At 35.7% G+C, this 25,383-nt stretch overlaps 1 protein-coding gene across 6 annotated transcripts in view; it reads left to right on the top strand.

The window, feature by feature from the left end:
• The window catches only part of SCN1A (sodium voltage-gated channel alpha subunit 1), an 89,556-nt gene extending 71,577 nt beyond the window's left edge, over window positions 1–17,979 (top strand). For all 6 annotated transcript variants that reach the window (XM_065931681.1, XM_065931680.1, XM_065931678.1 and 3 more), the window contains exons 21-26: window positions 5,775–6,056; window positions 8,379–8,432; window positions 10,404–10,541; window positions 12,616–12,720; window positions 14,482–14,752; window positions 16,567–17,979. In XM_065931681.1, coding sequence (XP_065787753.1) covers window positions 5,775–6,056; window positions 8,379–8,432; window positions 10,404–10,541; window positions 12,616–12,720; window positions 14,482–14,752; window positions 16,567–17,744 — 2,028 coding nt within the window. In that variant the 3' untranslated portion in view covers window positions 17,745–17,979. The remainder of the gene's footprint in view (window positions 1–5,774; window positions 6,057–8,378; window positions 8,433–10,403; window positions 10,542–12,615; window positions 12,721–14,481; window positions 14,753–16,566) is intronic.
• Window positions 17,980–25,383: the final 7,404 nt, after the last annotated feature.

The following is a 25,383-nucleotide window of genomic DNA, read 5'->3' as shown; positions in this document are numbered from 1 at the left end:
AGATGAGCATGATGGGCTACAAGTCCATAGGGTCGCAAAGATTTGAATATGACTGGAACCACTTAGCATGCATGCACATTTGAAAAGTTTTCTGAAATCTGAACAGTTCTCAAGATCTGAGCTCTTATAATTATTTCAGGTTTGACCTTTTGTAAGTTGATTAAATCCATGAATCCAAAGGCCAGACATTTTCATATTTAACACCTTACTTCCGAAGCAGTAATGGCCCTGTGGGCCTGTAATTTTTATAGAAAGGACCTTCTCTATAATTTTGATCAATAATGTTTTCTATGCTGTAGGGGAGGCCAATTTTTGAAACTTGAAGTTTGAAAAACATAACCTCATTATAGATACTGATAGGAGATGAACGCATCATTTAAATTATTACATTTATGGATATAGTCCTTGCCTCATAATGACAGCATGTATACAACCCTAAAATGGCTGATGGTTTCAACATGTATTTGGCATTGTAAAGACAAAGTAACCTGATTATTGATTCTATTTGTGTGTGTTTGTTTCTGCTGTTTGGAAGTTTTGACTTTGTTAAAAATATAAGCATATATGCTGGTGAGGATGGAAATAATAATGATGATTATAATTTAGAAGTGAGCTTTGAATATATTCAGAAACTCTCATTTTTTTTTTCCCCTAGTAGCATAAAATCACAATGGCTATGTCAAAGCGTAAATCAGACTCATTTTATTTTATTTTTGTTGTTTTGTCGCTTTTTCAAAGCATGTGCTTTAATGCGATATTACCAAGTAAAGCATGTCGTATAGTGCTTGATAAGAAGTTAGAAAGTGAGAAATAAATTATCATCACTTTGCCCTTTAAGTTTTGCATGTTTTATGCACATTTCTGGCTGACAGCTTTGAAACATTTATTGTATTTCAAATTTCCAGTCCAAATATTTTAACTTGTAAAATTGAACTGAGTGAATTGATGTCATGAATAACTTGAGTAAAATACATTTTGTATTTTCAATTTCCTTATCTAGGAAATCTTAAATACCTTCTTTTTTTTCAAAAGAACTCAAGTCTTGATTGATAGGGAAACAGACAGAGAGCATCATATACAAAAAGTAACACCAATTGTTCTGTCATATCAGATTTCTAACTAATAACAAACTATATATTTCTATTTTGTATAGGATAATCTTGCTCCAACTTGGATGGGGTGGAGCGCTGGTTCCGCCCCTCAGCCCTTTATTATGGGTACTGTATTACCCCTTTTGCTTCCTTTCATCCTTTCACTGTGACTTTGTGTAGTGGGATGAGGGAGGGGTTGGGAGGGGTACTATTGTACCACAGTAAGAAAAATACAATATTTACATTCTAATCCCCTATTTTCAATTGCCTTAACTTTTCTTTTGAGAAAAATATATTTTGTGAATTTACCCTCTGTGAATTTGAAGCCCAGCTGTTGATATCCTTATTAAGTTTCACTGAATCTGATCAGATGTGTATATATCGAGTTATCCATTTATGGGGAGATTATCTGATTGGTGATGGGGGGGACCCTGGTTCAGAATGGTTTAATAAAATTTTTAACTTGTCAAGTTGAATGATGCTCTTTGAGTCATTTAAAAGGACCCTTGCTATTTTCTACATTGGTCTGAGTTCTAAAAATTAATATCAAGTTACCAGCAGTGGCTTCTTGCCTTGTTGATCTGTGTGAGCAGATGCTGGAGTATAAAAATCCCAGGTTTCATAGACTGGAATTGATTGTGTGGTCATTCTCATGTTTTATTAAGTGTAAGTTTATAGGGGTTATTTTCCAAATGCAAAAAAAAAAACCAAAAACGTATTAAGATAGAGTTGACTGAGCAAATGTGATTTGTGTTTTAAATGGGAAAAGTAAATTTGAAAGGATCCACTTATTTGAATTATACAGACAAGAACACCCACCTAGAAATAAAATATGTGTATTTACTGCATAAACTGACTTGATAGAACGTATCACTCCCAACTAACCTCTTAGTGTCTCAGAAGACAGCACAGTGAATGCCTAAATAAAAACGAATCTGCTGCGCTCAGCTGTGTTTAACTCTTGCGACCCCATGGAGTGTAGCTCTAGTCTCCTCTGTCCATGGGATTTCCCAGGCAAGAATGCTGGAGTGAGTCGCCATTTCCTCTTCCAGGCAATCTTCCCCACCCAGAGATCAAACCCACGTCTCCGTCTCCTGTTTCTCCTGCATTAGCCGGCAGCTTCTTTACCAGTGAGCCACCTGGGAAGCCCCACATTTTGTTTATTCTTAAAGTTTGGGATAATGTGCAAGGATGATAGTTATTTCTGAGGGAGAGAAAAAGTTCGAATTTTTGTTTGGATGATTGATATATCTTATCTCTCAATAATAATTACCTTAGTAAATCCCACAACACAAATGAAGACATTAGGTTTTTAAAAGATTTCATAATTTTCTTCATACTTTAAAAGGGGTGATTTCTACTTTGCCTACTTTTGATTTTTATTCAATCTTTTCAGCATTTTGATTAAAGAAGCAGTAGAATCCAAGAGTAGTATTGATTTGAAGTTCAAATGCAATTTGTTTAGTCAAGAGGACATTTCTGCGTGTATCAAAATTTCCAACATTAATTTGCATATTTAATTGCCAATTTCTCATTTTGTGTTGATTTACTTAAAAAGGAGATAACGAACCAGAGACAGTTTCTATAACAGTGAGTTGTGTTAAAATACAGAATTTCTGTAGGATGATGCTGTGCAAAACGGTTGTGAGGAGAAGTACCTCTAGTGTTAATTCATTAAGATAGTTCCTTTCTTCTACACCTCCTTTGATGCAGCCTGAAACCTCAATCTGTTCTTTCCAGTTGATTAGTCCAGTTCTGCCTAGCGCCTTCACCACCTGGAAACCAATTACTGCAGTTCCCCGGAGCCAGAAAGGAGTTAATACACCTCTCTCTGTGCTGAACCAAGAGAGGGCTTGGGGCTCTTGGGATGTGAGTCCTTTCTCACATCCTTCATTGTCTAATTTAATGAAATGTTAAGAATAGATGGACCTCTGTAAAGTCCTTTTATCTTATAAAAATAAACCTTTTCTCTGTACCAAATGTATGCGAACATTGTAAACATATCTTGAAACATGCTACTGCAGAGCGCTTGCTTGTGTCGTGTATTATATAGAGTTAATTTGAATGCAAATCTAACCCCCAGTTTCAAAGGAAACCCCTCAGACTTATTAGCTAATCCCACATCTTTTGTGTACAGTTCTTTATTCTCATCCCTATATCTAGAAATAACATTTAAAATTTGTTTTGATCAATAAATACTAGGCTAACCTTGACTTTCGTTCAATCACCATTTTTATAGTCCTATATTCAAAGTACTCAAAGCCTTGGAGAATTCACAAATATATTTTTTTATCTGAAGTAGAAAAGAAAAAGCCTACCATCTGTCAAGATTACGGGAATGCAATTAACTCTAGTACAGAGCAATCTGGGTAGCAGATAAGTAGGAGCGACTCTAGGGACAATTAGTGCAGTGGAGTGGAAGAAGCACTAGATGCCACTCATAGTCTTCTTTCTGAACTGAAGCTGGCTTAGCTCATTTTTCTCATGTGCCAAATGAGAATGCAGTAGTAAAGTATCTCTATAGTCCTGAGCAGTGTTAGAATTCCGATTTTTGAATTCAAAAGAAGAAACATCTCTATATTGGAGGTTAAACTGAGCGGAAGTGAGGCTTCATGACAAAAGTGCTGCTTGAAATACAGTTAGTGAGAAGAAAAGTGTTTCAAAAGGGGAGGAATTGGACAAGGAAATCCAAAGGAAATGGTGTATCAATTCTCTATTAATGTTATTAGCGTATGGTGACTACATTAGTTGGATTGGCGTGAAGGCTAGGTGGCTAGTGAAGTTAAAACTAGACATGTAGATTGAGGAGTGATTTGAACATCGAGGTAAGGCAAATATTTGATAATCAGTGGAAAGTCATTGAATAACTTTAAATGAGAGTTGAAGAAAATTAATTCAGCTTACATGAATTAAAATAGACAATTGGAAGACAGTGGTACAAGTTGATAGTAATAGATGTCAGAACTAGATGGCGATCATGAAGATGGAGAAGTGATAAAGGTGGGAAAGGTTTTGAAGAAAAATGTGAGACCTGCAGATGGATATGAAAAGAATTCAAGAAATAGGTATAGGTAATCCATGTTCTGCTCATGGCCTAAACTGGGTGTTGTAGGTTTTAAAATAAAAGCTTCTTTTAATGTGTGCTCTGTGTATACACAGTAGAAACAACTTTTTAATCTGGATGGTAGGCAAAATATTTGGAAAAGGAGGGAAATAATAACTTGATTTCAGCTTTCAAATCTTGAATCCAAAGAAATCTAAGTGTATCCACACATTTAAAGTGAAGCATAAAATAAAGACTTATTCATTCAATTAATACAGATGGCCACATGAGATAAGGTGAGGGGCCATGTGTCAACTTGGTAGGCTTACATAGCTCACATCATCTGGATCTGCCTAGATAACTCAACTGACTTCATTGTTTCATTCTCATTCCCCTCTTTGTCATTAATGGTTTTTACTTCCTTTGGCCCACTTATAACACTGTATTGTAATTCCAGAAGGTCTAGAGTTCTTGATAGACTTTAAATACAGCTCAGAAGCATAAGGAATTGCCTCATCTATTCTTGTTTTCAGACAGTCAAAAAATGTGTTCTAAAAACACATTAGTATCAAATGGCAGGTAGAAGATGCCTGTTGTTTCTTTTAGATCAGGTTGACAAGAATGATAGACGTACACAGAGAGAATTCAATTTAGCTGTGAATGTTCAAGTCTGAGGCATCATCTGCTACTGAGGAGCATATTAGGGCCTGTCTAGCTGTTCATGTGTATCTCCAAAGAGAACTATAGAGAAGGAAGCAAAGACAGTCATCCCTACAGTGTTGCTAAATAATAAAACACAGATTTTTAACTTGTGGTCCAGGAATAAAGATAAAAAGGGCAAAAATGCTTCCATTAAAAAAGAAAAAGGTAGATAATTATTTAGCACAGAACTTGATATAATCACATCAGATTTGGGCACTATCACCCCAAATATGGCATCTCTCCTTTTCTTACTTTCCTAAGAAACTGATTTCTACTATGTTTCATTTAAATTAAGTTTATCAAATTAAACTCAGTAAATGAAACAACTGATATGACTGGAGCTTGAAATAAGCTATGTGATGATCTAATGAAATACATGATGCTAAATTGTCTTGCTTCTTATGCAAAAATTATTATTAGTCATAGTGATGCATGAATAATTAAGGACCAAATTATTTAGGTATTTAATAATATTTTTATATTTATACACCTGAATTTTTTTAGTTTATTAAAATATATCAGTCAATCAAATCAACTCTTGCCCCAATATTTTAGTTTCATTCTTTAATATATTGCTTTGTTTAATGAGTTAATCTTCTCTGGTAGGATTTCTCACTTCTCTTTTTATAATAAACAAATTTTATGGCTTCATCTGGCAGCAAATTCCTCTGATTTTGTTTTCCCTTTAACCTTTTAGTACTTTCTCCTCTCTTTTAAAAAACTTTTTATCTTTGCTGTATTATCTATATTCATTTCTCTAAATGTATACTTATGAAAGAATATATTTCATTTTAAGACTTTTTTATTTTGCTTTTAAATATCTTAGAATAGTCTTGATATTTAAAAAAATAGAATCACTAATGATTACTAGGGGGATAATGTTTTTTCTTTTAACCAACAAGAATTCTGACTTTTCTTTTTTTCCATTTGTGTATTAGGTGGTTGTGAATGCCCTTTTAGGAGCAATTCCATCCATCATGAATGTGCTTCTGGTTTGTCTTATATTCTGGCTAATTTTCAGCATCATGGGCGTAAATTTGTTTGCTGGCAAATTCTACCACTGTGTTAACACCACAACTGGTGACATGTTTGACATCAACGAAGTGAATAATCATTCTGATTGCCTAATACTAATAGAAAGAAATGAGACTGCCCGATGGAAAAATGTGAAAGTAAACTTTGATAATGTAGGATTTGGGTATCTCTCTTTGCTTCAAGTTGTAAGTGAACACTCTTTTCTCTGAAATGTGTTTATTGTCTGGAATAATAACAAAGTGATGACATACAGCTGTTGTGTAGTACTAAGAAGAAAGTTTATATATCCTTTTTTCTAATTTTGATTTATTAGTACAAGTTTATGAGCCCAGATGGGTGTTAGTATATTTAAACAGTGCAGACATAGTTGAAAGTGGCCAGGTATTTCAGTTATTCTCCTATTATTCTATCTTCCCATATGAACAAGTTGATGACTAAATCAACAAATTTGCTAATATTTTTCCTATTGCAATTGGAAAGCTTGTTTCACTGAAGGATCACCCCCTCCCCTCAAACACAGACCCTAAACACACCTGATTGGATTGTAACAAATTGGTGAGAATTAATTGCTACTGAGTTCTGTCATTTGGATTGAAGATTGGGGAATGATATTTGGGCTTTAGGATTAGATCCTCATAGTGAAATGGAACAATACCAGGTAGCATTCAGAAACAGAAATGAAACACAAGCAGCTGTTATTCCATTGTGAATGGCCTTTAGTGCAATTATAGCAGTCTTTTTTCCCACTAAATATTAATGTTTTCACTACTGGGTCTCTAAGACTGAAAAACCATTCACAAGGTATAAAAATATAAAAGATGGTGGCCTCTTAAACATTTTCATTTGATGCAGTTTCTGACTGCATCTGCATCACAAAGCAGTGGATAAAAAGAGTCCAGAGTATTTGAAAAACATTGTAAAAATACTGTTCTATTTTGGCCACTGAAAACTCATATTAAAAAAAAAAACTGCATAAATTTGTTCCTGTGGTTCCATAGTTCTTAGGGCAGAAATCTATTTTATTTCACCAGGGTTGTGTTTCCAACTGTTCAACCAGGAGATTAGGCAAGCAAACAAACCTGCACTGATCAGAATCCTCCTGCATCTCTTTCAGAGTACTGTGGTTCTTTTGCAAGTTCTTTCTACCTTCTTGTTAGCAATTCTTACTTCTCTTGTAGATGTTTCTGACTTACTCTAAATGTTCATGGAATTAAAATAGAGATTTTTAATATTGAGACAAGTATGATTCCTTTGAATATTATAGTAGACACATGATGGTATTTCCCTGGGCACTTACCCTAACCCTTAACTAATAACCAAACTCGTAAATATCACTAATGTATATTATTTCCTCCATAAAATTGAGAAAGAAAAATGGAAAATTTCAAGCAATCCCTTAAAATGCTAGGGTGAAGATGCTGCACAAAGCCAGTAAATAAATTCTGCTACCAAAGTATTGATTTACACTTGGCTATATATAGAATCATCTCTCTGTTGGTTGGCAATTCATTGAAATGGTTCCTTGAATCACCTTTACTGCCTTTTTTACCTAGTGTGTAATGAACTTGTTCTGTCATTGACCTAGCCATTGACACATTCAAAGTTTCCCTCTTTGATAGACAAATAAATTCTATTTTCTAGCTATGAGTCTTTACTTTTTCTTCACTGCCATCACAAGCACCCATACTTGACTTTCTTCCCATGACATCTACCACTTCATAAGTGTTAGTGTTATAAAAACAAAGATGTGTTAAGATACAGATGCTAAAAACTTTTTGCTAGACTTTCTGATTAGAAATAATCCTCTCAAGTCCACAGTGTTCAAAACTCATGTTCTAGAACAAGTATCAAGTTACTATAAATTATTACACTTGGAATACCAAGTGTCTACTGTACTGTCTTCACTTTTCTTACCCCAATTAACTCACTCTCATCAAAAATTGCAGAGGAGAAAGTGGAAGATAGGATTATTTCTGATGTTATGCTTCAAAATTCTTAAAATGTTAGCTGCAACTGAGGTTTTGGATACCTGTATGATCTTTAGAGTGTTACAATCAAGAAATATCGTAAGCTTTCAGTCACTTTGATCACCTTGTAGATAGATTTTAGTGGATGATCATCAGGCCTAAGACATAGATGTTTTGCTGCTTGGTTTGTTTTATTCATAACATTGCCAAATGTGTTGGCATTTGTAAGACTTTCTAAAAGTATTCCACCAAATCTTGATAGCACTTTAAACTGCATGATTCCATTAACTAAAGAACTGAAAAGTATTTGTCAGTTGGTTGTCAAGCAGGAGGATATATCAAAGGACCATTTTATTCATTATATGAGCTAGAAATGGAGACTTACTGAGATATTGTTGGTCCAAAATTCATGTAAAATTTGTTTTGAGATGTCTTGTTAAAACGTTCCTTTTAAAGAAATGTATCAGTAAGGATATTTATTAAATATTGGGTCTGAATTACTTTTACCCCAAAATAAAACATGCATGTTCTTTTTAATAGGCCACATTTAAGGGATGGATGGATATAATGTATGCAGCAGTTGATTCCAGAAATGTACGTATTCGTATTCTTTACATTTTGTCTTTTCACAATATTGATTAGATGTTAAAAATAATTTAACAGAGCATAGCAGCTAAATGGAATGATTTTACAATGATTTTTTAAAAAGAAAAAGTATGATTCAATACTCAAGTATAGTAGTAGCATGCATGCACATAGCAGTATTTATCAGAAATCTTACTAAGCTATATCAACAGAAGTGCAACTAAAGTAACACAGTCATATATTTAACAACTAACAAATATCCTTCTATTGACTATTTTTCTATTTTGTTTCCTTTCAATCTATCAATTACGTACTCATTAATAATTTCGGCATGATAAAACAAATATGAAGAAATATATGATTGCCATCTGCAGTTTACCCTCCATGTTGGACAAGTTAAGGGTGTTGTCTAGGCAGTGTAAGATTTCTGTAACAGTCACTTTGAAATCCACTCCTTTCTGTGATGACACACTGTGCTCAGTCACTTCAGTCGTGTCTGACTCTGTGACTCTATGGACTGTAGCCTACCAGGCTCCTCTGTCCATGGGATTCTCCAGCAAGAGTACTGGAGTGGTTGCCCTTCTCTTCTCCAGGGGCTCTTCCTGACCCAGGGAATGAACCTGTGTCTCCGTGCTGTAGGCGGATTCTTTACCACTGAGCCTTCTGGGAAGTGCCCGTCATACGATCCATAAATTTACTGGAGCCTTTACAGATACTGTAATCATTTCTGTGACAACAGTTTCCTTCAAGTTTCTATCACCTAAGACCTACTTTTTTCATTTCTCCTCCTACAGCCTTTTTTAGACTTCAAGAAGAGAATTAAAATTCATGCTCATTCCAAATTTGCTCTTCAAATTTTGTACAATTTAGTATTTTCTCTCTATCTTTCCATTCTTAGGTCCCATCTATTTAGTCTATAATCTTGATGGATGACCTTTGCCCCCGTAATCTTTAAACTGACCTAAGAAGCTCCCTTTTATCTTTCTTGATGTACATTTTCCACAAATGACTCTAGTTTTGTGTTGAGTACCTTCCTGATATCCTCCAGAGTTATTTTACTTTGTTATTATTTTGTTTTGTGTGTTTGGTTGGTTTTTAACTCTAATATCTTTAGGAGGACATGAATATATTAGGGTACTGTCTTATAGTGACTCCTTAATGTCTTTATTACATACTAAGTAAAAGTTCAAATGCTTATTTCTCATGAGTACACACTAGAGATTAAATTACTGGTTGAGCATTTAGCAGATGGCATGTCCAGTTGGATGCTAAATCCCCTTCAGTTGGATCTGACTCTTTGCAATCCTATGGACTGTAGCCCACCAGGGTCCTCTGTCCATAGGATTTTCCAGGCAAGAATACTGGAGTGGGTTGCCATGCCTTCCTCCAGGGGATCTTCTCAACCTAGGGATCGAACCCAAGTCTTTAACGTCTCCTGCATTGGCAGGCAGGTTCCTTACCACTAGCGCCAGTTAATGTCTACTTAATCTGAAAAATTCAGTGACTGTTACACTCTTATAGGCAGGGTCAAACATCTAAATAAATAAATAACTCAATTCTTGTTTTCTAAATAAATTCACTCATCAGGAATGATTATTTCTAAATATAGTCTACACATATTTACTGATGTAAAATGTATTCACTAGTAATTTTTAAATTATCAAAAAGCAGTACGTTAAAAATTGCCAACTTTAGTATACTACTGTCCAAATGGCAAGATATTGGTTGTATTTGTAGTTAGAAAAAAAATAATTTCTAAATCATTGTATGATATTTTTTACATAACACCTCATTTTTCACTTAAAAAATTATCCTAAAGGCTAATTTCAGAGATTATTTTTAGAAGTATCTGATTTAGAGGAAATAAAGGTACTGCTTAAGTATTACTAAAAATTTTCTTTTCCATTCTCATGAAAAAGCAACAATGACTTCCAGCATCAAATGTATTACAATGTCTTAAAAAATATTCTCCTTTGGTAGGTGGAACTCCAGCCTAAGTATGAGGAAAGTCTATACATGTATCTTTACTTTGTAATTTTCATCATCTTTGGGTCCTTCTTCACCTTGAACCTGTTTATTGGTGTCATCATAGATAATTTCAACCAGCAAAAAAAGAAGATAAGTATTTCTAATATTTTCTCTCCCACCAAGATAATAAATCATTTGGAGGGCTTTCAATACCAAATGAGTACTTTAACTCAGAAACCAAATGGGATTATATATTACAATCTATTTTTTGCATGCTTCCTCTCTGCCATTCACTGCCCATGTCTTTGCCAAGAATGACTGTGTTCCATATTTCTGTGCATAGGCTCACAAAATCTCTTTAAATTAAAGAAAAAAAAACTTCAGGGACCACATTTTCTCTTTTGAAAAAATAAAATAAAAAAGAACTGGAAGGGAACCCAGACATATACCTATTTCCCAGACTTAGCTTATTGTTTTATCCCTATAACACCTCCCCTTAAAATATATTGTCCAACAAAAACCTTCAGGATGCAACAAATTATATATAAGATGTAAGCTTCTTCTGGTGCTTCTTTTCACACTTTCAGATTCTTTATTGGCTCCTTTTATATATTCCCACTTCATTCTCCCTGATATTAGTTATAAGCTTTGAATTGAAAGTTCTTTATTAATTAGTATCATTTATAAAGCCCACTTATTATCCTAATTATATATGTACATTATCATAAAATAGAAAGTAAAGAAATATCTTTACTCAGGAATAATCAATATTCACATTTTATGTTTTTCCATATAAACTTTTTCTACACACATTCATATTACTGAAATTATTTTATCTATAAATTATTTTTGACTTAACATATATATTTCCCTTTTTAATCCTTCATATATACATTATCATAATTTACTTAACCATTTCCAAGTAGACTGATGATATAGGTTATTTTTAACCTTTAAGGATTAAATAGTTCCTGGGCAAAACTCTTTGTGCCAAAAATACTGGAGCCTTTGATGATTTAAGATAAATTCCCAGAGTAAAGTGTTTTGCTTTCCTACTCATACTACCAATAATAGCATATGACTGTGCTCAGGTCACCACTGATTCACTAGCATCAAACATTCTCCCTGTTTTTTGATACTTGGTATTTGATATGTGAAAATTGTATTTAATTTTCATTTTCATGTCTTTTACTATTAGTAGGTTTGAATATGTCTTCAAGGACTTTTTTTTTTGCCATTCATATTTCTTCCTTCATGTACTGATCCTTCATCTCATTTGTTCAGTCTGTTTTCCTATTATATAATTGCTTTCAATATATGAGGCTCTTTAACTATAGAACATGTCCTCCTTTGTTATTACTAATGTTACTCTGTCATCATTATCAAGCTATTTCATTTCACTTATTAGCCTGAATTCCAATTGTCTGTAACTACTGGCCTGTCACATACCTGCCATACTTATGACTTTGACTTTTCTCCTAACTCTTCTACCAACTTCCCCAGTTTCCTTTCTAGCCTTTTGCTCTAATTCTTGGCAGAGTTACAGTGGCTTTTTATGAGTAACTCTAAACCAGCACAATATACCTACTTTAACTCTTTGCTACATATGAATAAGAAAATCATTGTCTGAAAATTCTGAAAGACAGTGTGTCTAATGTGAGGAACCAAGTATTTAGTGACTCAGTGAACCAAATAGTACTACTTCCTGAGTTTTCAGTCTTGGGTAAAATACTTAACCTCTCAGTTTGTGGGGTTGTTTTCCTCCATAAAATAATAATAAAAATCATAAAGTCAATTTTGGATGATTGAAATAAATAAGATTATAGTATCTAAAACTAGTTTTAATTTTTAAATTTAAAATCCTAGGCAAATAATGCTAATTGGTTGAATTTTGTGTTTCCTTTTTTTAATGGTCCCTTTTCTAAGTTTGCAAAGAGTTGATTCATTGGAAAAGACCCTGATGCTGGGAGGGACTGGGGGCAGGAGGAGAAGGGGATGACAGAGGGTGAGATGGCTGGATGGCATCACTGACTCGATGGGCATGAGTTTGAGTAAACTCTGGGAGTTGGAGATGGACAGGGAGGCCTGGCATGCTGCGATTCATGGGGTCGCGAAGTCAGACACAACTGAGTGACTGAACTGAACTGAACTGAACTTTCTAAGTTTAACATTGAAAGAAGGATGGTACACAGTTTTAACCAGTTTTTATTTTTCTTTTCTGTACTTTGGAGGTCAAGACATCTTTATGACAGAAGAACAGAAGAAATACTATAATGCAATGAAAAAATTAGGATCAAAAAAGCCACAAAAGCCTATACCTCGACCAGGAGTAAGCAATACCAAATGATATGGGGGAAAATGTACAAAAACAAAATTTTGCCTGGTTTTTCTCACAGAAGAGATAGCAGCTAACTTTTCTAGCAGCAAAGATTTCTCCCACTTTTACAGCATCATTAATTCATATATTTTATGGTAATGGTAAAATAATTTGTTATAGGAAGAAGCCAAAAGGAAAAAGAGGAAACAGAAAATGTACCTTTATTGTCAAGTCAATTAGAATTATACAACTAGAATTGAAATGAAAGGCAAAAGACATATAGGCAGTGTTATGTGAACAATAAATTTGATCATGTAACTCAAGAGTAGTTGCTGAGCAATGCATATAAAGGAGTAAATCTTTGATAGGGTTCAGAAACAGTTTCCTGACAGATAAACAAGTTGATGAACTGTTAAGTGAAATAATACCTTACTTCCTCTTTATTTTTCATTAGAGATACCAAGGATTTTGGAGATGAAAAGACTTCTAGTATCCAATATTCATATATATGGCTATAAAGTTAGAAATTACTAATGTCTATAGAAGTCAGAGCCAATAAATACAATTCATGATGATAAGAAACAGGTGTCATGTTTCTGTGACAACCAATGAAACAACTGCTGTGAAATTGAGAACCTTATCCCCAATGTATTGATTTTTATGGTGATGACATGTGAGGTTAAAGCAACTCCTGGGGTGTACTGGGGAATAAAATGTTAATGAACGTTCATATTCATATTGTGCTAGCCCACACTTGCTTTCTTGAGAATGATGAAAAGCATACGCTGTCCTCTGTGAAGGCTTAACACTGAAAACAGAAAGAGTCAAATATGTGTAGGAAAAATGTAAGACAGACGATATCATCAAAGTTCCTCGGTGGCCTAGGGAAGTGGGTCAGACAATGAAAGTGAAGTGAAAGTGAAAATCCCTCTGTCATGCCTGATTCTTTGCAACCCCACGGAGTCCATGGAATTCTCTAGGCAAGAATACTGGAGTGGGTAGCCTTTCCCTTCTTCAGGGTATCTTCCCAACCCAGGGATCGACCCCAGGTATCACACATTGCAGGTGGATTCTTTACCAGCTGAGCCACAAGGGAAGCCCAAGTGGGTCAGGCAGTGGCCTGCAATGAATAACAGTGGCAAAATCACAGATCAGTGAAAAGCGCCATGAATTTTTGACATGAAAGCATAAGGAATGTCTTCCGGTTTGATTATCCCTGTGTAGACTCAGCATTCTGTGTGTGACAATATCAGCAAAGACTGTTGGTAGAAGAACATCAATATTGCCACACAGGGACTTTAAACGCATAATGTTATAGCTGTGTCATGGAAATTCCAAGTTCCCTATAACAATTTTTTGAGAACAAGTCTAGTGGATTGTTAATAGATATTATATTTTGAAACTGCTGTGTGGTCCAGCTAATCTTGGGAAATTCTGATATAACAAAATTAAGCAGATTTCTTAACCTCTCATAATCTTAATACATTCTCATGCATTTTGGGCCTCAGAGTAGTGTATAATAGTATGCAGTGTTTCTTATCAGAAGTCCCTTTTTGACAAGGGATTGTTATTCTGTGGAATATATTTTGGTAAATGGTAATTTGGATAACTAAATTTAAAAACTTAAATGTGATACAAACCATCTTTCACGAAATTCAGAGCCAGTGGTTCTTAGGTACAATCCTAGACAGTCACTACAGAAACTACTTACATAGAAGTTCATGTGTAGAGGGAAACTCCTCTGTCACTAAAAGCTTTTCTGTTTCTCTACAGAACAAATTCCAAGGAATGGTCTTTGACTTCGTCACCAGACAAGTGTTTGACATCAGTATCATGATTCTTATCTGCCTCAACATGGTCACCATGATGGTGGAAACCGACGACCAGAGTGACCACGTGACTAGCATTTTGTCACGCATCAACCTGGTGTTCATTGTGCTGTTCACTGGGGAGTGTGTGCTGAAGCTCATCTCCCTCCGCCATTACTATTTTACCATAGGCTGGAACATCTTTGATTTTGTGGTGGTCATTCTCTCCATAGTAGGTAAGAAGTATTTCAAGCCTTTTAGCTCAATGAAAGTAAAAGAGTGATCACATTTAGTTCAGGAGTCATCTGATCACTCAGAGAAAACCACTGTGAAAATTCTGATGTTTTTCATTCAGATGTGTTTGTCTTTCTTACAAAATTAAGCTCCTGCGATACATTGAGTATTGTATCCTGTTCAATCCGTTTTAGACTAGGTGTATCATCTGTCAATATAGTAAAGTCTCATTCATTTGAACTAGAAATGCGATATTAAGATTGAAATGTCTTTGACATGTTGAGGTTGAATAGTCTATACAATATGTAAATGACTCTGTTGAAAAAAGGGCTAGAAATTTAGTGTGATACTCAGGAGAGACAGCACATCAGAGACAGAGAATCATTGGCATATAGATAAGAGTGGAAGCTGGTACTTATAAGGAAGAGTATAGAGTGAAAGTGAGTAAAGCTAAGAACAAAATGTCAGTGAAAATGGTAGGTTCTTTAATGCAAAGTACCAGAGATTTTCTAGGTTACCTTGAAATGTATAATAATAATGCATAAAAGAAGTGATTTGGCATGGAACATCATTTCATCAGTCATACACTTCAAAGCCTGGAATGTCACCAGGTCACATGAGCAATAAACTCATCTAATTGAACACACAACTCCAGCCCCAATAAAGTGAAGAGGTCTGTGGGCCTAGAGTATCCATTTTTTTCCTAAAGCAGATGATATGATTGAGTAAATATTTTACCATCCAATATGGGGAACCTCTGCTGGGTAGATTTTTATGCCACTCCCCCCTCTGAAGAAGTTGATCTTTTATCCAACTGTTGTATGTACCCTTTGATTCCTACAGTATTCTGTGGTGTAATTAGTTGTGGATAGGGTACTTACTTGTATTCACCTCTCTTTCTTTCTCTGTCTCTGTTTCCCTCTCTCATACACACAAAAACATGCTTATTTACTCTTTACAAAATGAGATGGTATAATTCAAAGATACTTGGTTTCTTGAGCTCATTCATTATTTCACTATTTCGAAAGTAAATGGAGAAAGAAGCTTTAAGTAAGAGGGCTGAGACACAGATGTAGGAAACCAGAAAAAGCATCAGCTTAAATCCTTTTAGAAATGCACCAGAGCATATAAATATATACATCTATATATGAATATTATAGTGGAAGCTTAGGAAAGCATCATGTTCATGGACAGATGAAAATCGCATTCAAAACTACAGACATGTTTATATGGGGAAGGACTGAATACAGGTTATATGATTTAGTGTTTCAGGAAAAAAACATTGTGTTCACTGTATTTTTATAAACATTTACATATACTGTCAGCTACTGCTCTTCAGACAGACATGCATTTTTAACTTGTTTTTTTATATCCAGTCTTTGGATTTTCTGTAAGCTAAAACTAGTCTATAAATACCCCTCAAAGATAAAATGTACTATAAAATCCTTATTGAATTGAATACTATCTTAGTCACCTTGGGGTTTCCCAGGTGGTGCAGTGGTAAAGAATCCTCCTGCCAATGCTGGAGATGCAAGAAATGTGGGTTTGATCCCTGGGTTGGGAAGACCCTGTAGAGGAGGAAATGGCAATCCACTCCAGTATTCTTGCCTGGAGAATCCCATAGACAGAGAAGCCTGGCATGTTACAGTCCACGGGATCGCAAAGACCTGGACATGACTGAGTGACTAACACTTTCACTATACTTTTCAACTGAATTTTAGCACTCTGAAATTTACCTGTGAGCCTTATCAAAATTTGAGTATTAATTTAATGGATAACTCCTTCACTGGTTGGTACCCTCATCTTTTCTCCATAGGTATGTTTCTGGCTGAGCTGATAGAGAAATATTTTGTGTCCCCTACCTTGTTCCGAGTGATCCGTCTTGCCAGGATTGGCCGAATCCTGCGTCTGATCAAAGGGGCTAAGGGGATCCGCACACTGCTCTTTGCTTTGATGATGTCCCTTCCTGCGCTGTTTAACATCGGCCTCCTGCTCTTCCTGGTCATGTTCATCTATGCCATCTTTGGAATGTCCAACTTCGCCTATGTTAAGAGGGAGGTTGGAATTGATGACATGTTCAACTTTGAGACTTTTGGCAACAGCATGATCTGCCTGTTCCAGATTACCACCTCTGCTGGCTGGGATGGATTGCTAGCACCTATCCTCAACAGTAAACCACCTGATTGTGACCCTAATAAAGTTAACCCTGGCAGCTCAGTTAAGGGAGACTGTGGGAACCCATCTGTTGGGATTTTCTTCTTCGTCAGTTACATCATCATATCCTTTCTGGTCGTGGTGAACATGTACATCGCTGTCATCCTGGAGAACTTCAGTGTTGCTACTGAAGAAAGTGCAGAGCCCCTGAGTGAGGATGACTTTGAGATGTTCTATGAGGTCTGGGAGAAGTTCGATCCCGACGCCACCCAGTTCATGGAATTTGAAAAGCTATCTCAGTTTGCAGCGGCCCTTGAACCGCCGCTCAATTTGCCACAACCGAACAAACTCCAGCTCATTGCCATGGATTTGCCCATGGTAAGTGGTGATCGAATCCACTGTCTTGACATCTTATTTGCTTTTACGAAGCGGGTTCTGGGGGAGAGTGGAGAGATGGATGCCCTTCGAATCCAGATGGAAGAGAGATTCATGGCCTCTAACCCCTCGAAGGTCTCCTATCAGCCAATAACTACGACTTTAAAGCGAAAACAGGAGGAAGTGTCTGCTGTTATTATTCAGCGTGCCTACAGGCGCCACCTCTTAAAGCGAACTGTAAAACAGGCATCATTTACGTACAACAAAAATAAAATCAAAGCTGGGGCTAATCTTCTTGTAAAAGAAGACATGCTAATTGACAGAATAAATGAAAACTCAATTACAGAAAAAACCGATCTGACCATGTCCACAGCAGCTTGTCCACCCTCCTATGATCGGGTAACAAAACCAATTGTGGAAAAACACGAGCAAGAAGGCAAAGATGAAAAAGCCAAAGGGAAATAGACACAAATAAATAAAAATCCCTGGGTGACAAATTGTTTACAGCCTGTGAAGGTGATGTATTTTTGTCAACAGGACTCCTTTAGGAGGTCAATGCCAAACGGACTGTTTTTACACAAATTTACTTAAGGTCAGTGCCTACAATCAGAAGGTGACCCCTTGTTGGAAAACTGTGACTGTGTAAAAGGGAGATGACCTTGACGGGAGGTTACTGTTCTCACTACCAGCTGACACTGCTGAAGACGCGAGACAAGATGGCTATGTAGACTGTAGGGACCAGTTCAAAGGGGTGCAACCTGTAATTCGGGGGTTGTTTAACACGAAAACACTGTAGTGTAGTAATTGTATCCACTCTTTGCATTTCGACTGCCACATTTGTCACGTTTTTACAAAATCTGTTAGTGGATTCATCTTTTTTTTAGTCCATATGTTGTTTATTATATGTGACTATTTTTGTAAATGGGGTTTCTGTTGGGAAATAGATTAAAGGACCTCTTTAACAGGTATGCCACTGGGGGTTATGGCAATCACATGGCCCTCCCATCTGCACAAGGACATGGTTTGCATGAGGGCATGCTACACTTAGAGATCATGCATGAAAAAAGTCACAAGGAACACAATGAGTTCTTCCATCTATGTTTCTGGGAGGGGTAATTAGGTGATAATTGGAGGTGCTTTGCTGATCTTGTTTTGTCAAATCCAACCCCTAGACCAAGTATGTCATTTTAGGGGGATAGCCCATTAAATCTTAGCAGGTGCAAACTTCACTCAAATATCAGGAATCTTAAGTGTTACATTTCTGTTTATTGTATTTAAAAAATACTGAATAATGAGTACTGCTTCTCCCTTAAAGACGGAATTGACCAAAAGAACCCTTTATAAATTTCTGCTTAATCCTGCACTTTGTTTAGCCATCTTCAGCTCAGTAAGGTTGACAATGTATATGTTAATGAAATGCTATTTATTATGTAAATAGTCATTTTACCCTGTGGTGCACGTTTGAGCAAACAAATAATGACTTAAGCACAGTATTTATTGCATCAAATATGTACCACAAGAAATGTAGAGTGCAAGCTTTACACAGGTAACATAATGTATTCTGTACCATTATAGATAGTTTGGATGCTATGAATGCATGTTTCTATTACCATGCTGCTGTATCTGGTTTCTCCCACCGCTCAGAATCTCATTTATGAGAAACCATATGTCACTGGTAAAGTCAAAGAAATTGTTCAACAGATCTCATTTATTTAAGTCATTAAGCAATAGTTTGCAGCACTTTAACAGCTTTTTGGTTATTTTTAAATTCTAAGTGGATAACATATGGTGTATAGCCCGACTGTACAGACATGTTTAAAAGAAAAAAAACACTGCTTAACCTGTTAAAATGTGTTTAGAATTTTATAAGCAAATATAAATACTGTAAAAAGTCATTTTATTTTATTTTTCAGCATTATGTACATAAATATGAAGAGGAAATTATCTTAAGATTGATATCACAATCACTTTCTTACTTTCTGTCCATAGTACTTTTTCATGGAAGAAATTTGCTAAATAAGAAATGAACACAAGACTGGGTAGTTGTAGATTTCTGCTTTTTTATTACATTTGCTACTTTTAGATTATTTCATAATTTTAAGGGGCAAACATAGATTCACAACTGACATCCAAATTATGCTTTGCAATTTGAAAAAGGTATAAATTTTTATTTACATTTTTGGTAGTGCCTATAACTGATTGAAGGTAGTGTTTATTTTTCATTTGTGTCTTTTTTTTTCTAACTTCTGTTTATGTTTCCATTTATTTAAAGTCATGCTGCTCTAGATTGCTCTAAATATAATGTGGGTTTCATAATTTCCCCCCCCCCCCCCACAAGAACAGAGACTAGTGAACTTAAGTAGTCAATTACATCAGGATATTTTGTGTTTCTTACAGAAGCAAACTATAGGCACCTCTTTTTCTTAAAACTACTTAGAATACTTAAACTGTATTCGTGAACTGCATGCTGGAAAATGCTACTATTACCCTAAATGACGCTAACCAACATTAAAAATGTGCAAAACTAATAAAGATTACATTTTTTATTTTATTGTTTGCCCAGTTACTTTTGGTTAACCATGTTGTGTAACAAGATGTTTTATTCTACAGATTGAGGGACAAGGGGAGCTACACACACACACACACACACACACACACACACACACACACACACACTTGGGGTAACCGGAGGCTCCAGCAGAACAAGAAGCAAGGATGGGCGGCCACTTAAGGTACAAAGAGAATCCCTCAAAACCTATTAAAATATTAGAAGGTGCTATGTGTGAGCGGGGTCTTTTGTTTGCTCCTCCAGAACCACTCTCCTGCTCCTCCACCATGCTCTGTGTGAGGATGGATTTGCAAATTGAATCAATAGGCTCTCTTACCCTCTAGATGGCAATTGGCTTGGCCAACGGGAAACCCCGTCAGGAAAACAGGAGAACGGTGAAACAGGGTGTTTATATCCTCGTGTCTTCTTTGCTAGGTTGCTCTGGGTTGGCAGTGCTGCCTTCATCAACAAGGTCATACTTCCGGTCAGACAGCCCCCCGTCCAATGAGAGCTGCTTTGTTGAGGGGCTGGTCATCACTCTCGCCTTGCTCCCTTGGACCTGTGGCCCCTTTACCTTGCTGACACCTTTTTAAATGGCCCCTTCATGAAAACTGTCTCTCTTGCCTCATTTCAGTATGCCATTTGTCTCTTACCTGGATGAAACAGTGATTAAAATAGCCTGTGAAAGTGGGCAACAGGCAAAGGTTTGCCTGGGGTCCGCTTGGAGGCTTAATCTAACCAGCATTAGTAGATGGGGAAAGAGGAACTGGGGAAACTACAGTCAAGTCAAGCACAGATTTCACAGAGATCATGGAGCAGTTACTGGGGTGGTCCAAACAATAGAAGTGACAGCTGAAGAAACATCTAAATTTATGAGGAAAGAGAAGCCTCATTTGTTATGAGATTTGCACAATGTCAGTTATGAAGTCGGAAAGAGGAACATGACCTCGATGAGAAGAGGAGCAGTCACACACAGTGCTTTTCCCTGTCCTTCAGCTTCCTGACCTGTCTCTTCCTGACATCATTGCTCTAAAACACCAGGACAACGAATTCTGAAAAGAATTTCCCATTTCTAACCAACAAAAATAAGAATTATAGGATAATCCCTACAGATTTCTTAATATTCCACATTCACACCAGTACTCACTGGTACCTTTTCAAATACAAAGCAAATTGGTGAAACATAATGGTATAAATCACCATAGTCATTTTGGTATTATTTTTACATAGCGAAAGATAGTACCAGATTATAACCCACTGAATAAAATAAGAATTCACAAGTATGTACTAACATAAATAAATGGAAAAAGTGGAAAGCTCTTCCTCACAGTTGAGTATTAACTAACAAATGTAGAAGAAATAATGAAAATAGAAAATTACCACTTGTCAACCATCATAAAAACATTCATGCAAGAAGAATCAATGAATACTAAAACTCATGGGTGAAAGTTTGACGAGGAATAGGACATTTACATTGTCTCAAAGTATTTCTTCTGTATTAAAATTTTTTTTTAAATAAAGCTTACAGTGGAGACACCTAGCAGGCACTATCTTCATCAATTATGGGACAATTCTGAAGAAGACATCACTTCTTGTATCCAGTCAAAACGGCATAACCAGAATTTAATCATAATGAAAATCAAATTGAAGACATTCTATGAAATGACTGAACTCTTCAGAAATGTCATGAAAAGCAAAGACAGGCTAAGGACAACTTGAGGTTGAAGACTTATGAAAACTAAATACAACATGTGATTCTGGATTGAATACTGGACTGGAAAAATAGTAATAATTATGGATGTTACTGGGAATACCGACTAAACTTGAATATGGACTCTTGATTAAGTACTAGTATTATAAAAGTATTTTAATTTCCTTCATTTTATGAAGTCCAAATGAGGCTATTACATAATTGTGGGTAATATCCTTACTCTCAGAAAATGCACATTAAAGTATTTAGGGATGAATGCGACTCAGATGGTAAAAGTTCCTACCTGCAATGTGGGAGACCCGGATTTGAGTTGATCCCCTGGAGAAGGAAATGGCAACCCACTCCAGTATTCTTGCCTGGAGAATTCCACAGACAGAAGAGCCTGGTGGGCTACAGTCCATGGGGTCACAAAGAGTCGGACATGACTGAGAGTCTAACACAGGAAGGGCAGTGAATTATATGAGTATATGTGTGTATGTAAACGTTGACATAGATATATGTGTGTGTCTTCAAGGAAGTGAAGATTTTTTTGTTGCTCTTGTGTTACTGCAGTATGTATGTGTGTGTGTATTCACTTTATCACCTGTTTTTCTGTGTCCTGGAGTTTATGAGTCTACTCTTAAAATTAGATATACTATTTCTAATTAGTTCAAAGAACACTGCATTTTAATTACTATTCTTGTTTTCCAGAAGTTGCGTTTTTGAAGAGACAAATGATTACATTCCTTATCCTTCATGGTAACCCTTATGTTATGCAAAATAAGAATATTTTTAGGAGAGATCTGTGGCATAGTGGTTAAGACTCCAGTATTTGAAGCTAGATCTATTAAATTGAAAATTTGTGATCTAAACTCTGGTGATTCTGCCTGTATTGTAACAGAAGGTGTCTTACTGGCTATATGAGCTGGGGTCCAGACATTTTAACTACCAACCAATAACCCCAAACACAGCTCTATAGGCCAGCACCCACATGACAAGTATTTCACATGCCACAGTTAACCTTGGAAATTACAAATGATGTGATAAATATTTATAAAGCTAATCATATTCAATTTAAAGAACTTTACTGTAAAAATATGCCTTTTTAATGTTTTATTTCCAAAGACTAAAAATATTTTATGTTAAAATGCTCTTTTTGAAATGATGGTGAGAATAAATGACAGTGGGTTGTTTTCATGTTTTCTTTAGCTAAATTAAAAATTGACATCCTGTGTTGGTCCTCCAATTTGTATTTTACCGATGCAGCAAATCAAGAGTCTAAGAACCAGTGGGATAGACGATCAGTACTCAACCTCATAAGCTTGTATGTTCATATGTGTGTAACAAAAAATTTGGATGCTAGAACTATACAAACTATATTAAAGTCTGCAAATTTGTCCTCTAATTGTTTATTCTACCATATGTGGACTAAATTTCATACTATTTTGTAAGAAGATGAATGCCTCTTAGTCAACTATGAATGTATTGAAATGTTCATAATCAAAATATTATTGCTTTAATCATGTACAATAGCACTTATAGTACTGTCTTTCCTGGAACATGGGAATATTCTCCTAAACTGTCAATTAACACTGATTCAATCAGTGTGGCAGCAAAGGCACTAGAGGAGAAAAATATTCCGGATGATCAAGTATTGTTGGGGAAATTGCATCACCAAGAAATTCTTGACATCAGTAATAGATAATCTGCAATGTCAACTGAGTTCTCAGTGTTGAGTTATTGCCCTCTCTTGTGTCTTTATTCTCTCCTTTTGATTGCTTCTTTCTGTCCAACTTTACACTTTCAAAATTGTCTTTCTAATCTTGAAAATAACTTTTCTCAACCCTGATGGATATTTTTCTCATTGTTCATACCTCATTCCTTTTAAAAAATACCTTTTAAATTCAGAGTTCTATACTCAACACTTTCACTCTTGGTTAAAATTAAATGAAATATAGGTCCCAATGATATTGATGAAAAAATTTGGCTGTGTATATTCTTATTGACATAAGCACATGGAGTATTCAAATGCTATGCTGGTCATTATCCTTCTCAATAACACTATGAAGAAAATACTGGAAAATACAAAAGGTGAAAATAGGAAAAAAGAACATTATCCAGGTGGAACAAAACTATATATACCCTATTTCTGGTTATCAAGAATTATCTCTTTATTTAATGTTTGCTTAGAAGAGCAAGATGATCACAGAACTATTCGATTGTTAATCACAGCATTTTGTTTGTCTTCCAGGAATGTAGTCTTTATTTATCGTGGTATGGAGACCAGAAAGTTCTTAAAATAAATTTATAGTAAATTACATTTTAAGTATAAATTCTTCATTAAAAATATGATGTTATAGGAAATACAATTTACTTTCTGAACTTTCATGAATTTACTACCCCATGTTTAACTTGCCACAGTGCGGTGTGTGTTAGAGAACATTAAGATACAAGTTTTATCTTTCTTCTTCAAGCTGTTTGAAATACATTGATACTCAAACATGGCAGCCCATTTCAGTATTCTTGCCTGAAAAATCTTATGGACAAGGAGACTGGTGGGCTATAGTTCATGGGGTTGCAAGTATCGGACACAACTTAGCAATTAAAGCACAACTGAATCAAATATCAAACCAATGTTGAATCTTTTTCTTACAAAGCACCTTCTCATTCTCTTCAATGCTCTCAAATCTGGTTCTACCTCCAACCAGTCTACAGTTACTCAAATTCTTTATTCAGTCTTTATCATATTTTTTATAGATTTTTAGAATTTGATGAAGATGGTCATCACCAGCTCCTTCACTGAATTGCATCTTCCTTTGCCTTCCATAAAAACTAAGCTTTTCTAGGTCTCTTCTTTCTTTAGGATCTTTTCCTTCACTCTTTTTTCCCTCTCCTATCAGATTTCTTCTGCAGCATCAGCCTCTTTTTTTGAGTTACAATTCTAACTTTCTGTTGGTCTTTTTTACTTGCATATTTGTCTATCATCTTCAATGTCATACACCCAAAACTGATTTGACCATGTTCTATTCCTCTCAACCACCAGGAAAACTAGCCAGAAGTCAACCTGCTTTCTCAGTCTGTTACTGTTTGGGGTCTTCCTTCAGGCTCAGCAAAAGTAAGTACAAATTACAGAATACATAGAGGAATAGGTGAGTAACTCCACAATCTTGGATTAGAGGGTTGGAAGGAGGATTCAGGGACAGTTATAACTATAAACTCTGACCTGGATTTGAAGAATGAGAAGGGTGGGGCAGTTCAGATAGCAGAAATATTACAGAATAGTGGTCAAAATGTGTATTCTGCAGATTGCCATAATGCAGGGTCATAATTTGAGAAGTTGCTGGAAGAATGCAGGTAAGCAATGATGGAATATAACCCTTGACCTCTTCCTCATCTGTCTTTCTACCTCTGAAATCAAACCTATCCTTCAGGATTCAGTGACATTTTCCTTGTGTCTTATTACTGGAAGAGAATTTTCTCTCCTGTGAACTTCTATGGGATTTTGATGTATATGTTTACATCTGGACAGTTTTGGAGGAAAGGGAGAGACAATTAATAATTATGCTAAAGCAACAAGCATCAGTGAGGACTCCCCTGGGCAAATCAGGACATAGGATCACCTCCACGTTCCATTTGTATGGACTTAAATTGCCATGACACCGTGGTTTAAAATAGTATTCTTCCTATCTGCCCTTCTCCTCCACTTCTGCCATAAGAATACATATACCAGAAAGTGTACGATTGGTAGAGATTGGCCTTAAATACCACTATATCCTCTATAGTAACTTTTTACAGAGAAGGTGTTCTCTAGATATTTAGTAAAAGGGCAAATTAGCTAATTATTAGCACTGCTCTAAGTAGTTCTA

The sequence above is a fragment of the Muntiacus reevesi genome, chromosome 3 (genome assembly GCF_963930625.1).
Source record: "Muntiacus reevesi chromosome 3, mMunRee1.1, whole genome shotgun sequence".
Taxonomy (NCBI): domain Eukaryota; kingdom Metazoa; phylum Chordata; class Mammalia; order Artiodactyla; family Cervidae; genus Muntiacus; species Muntiacus reevesi.
Note: the sequence above shows the minus strand (reverse complement) of the source record. Positions and strands in the feature narration are given on the sequence as shown.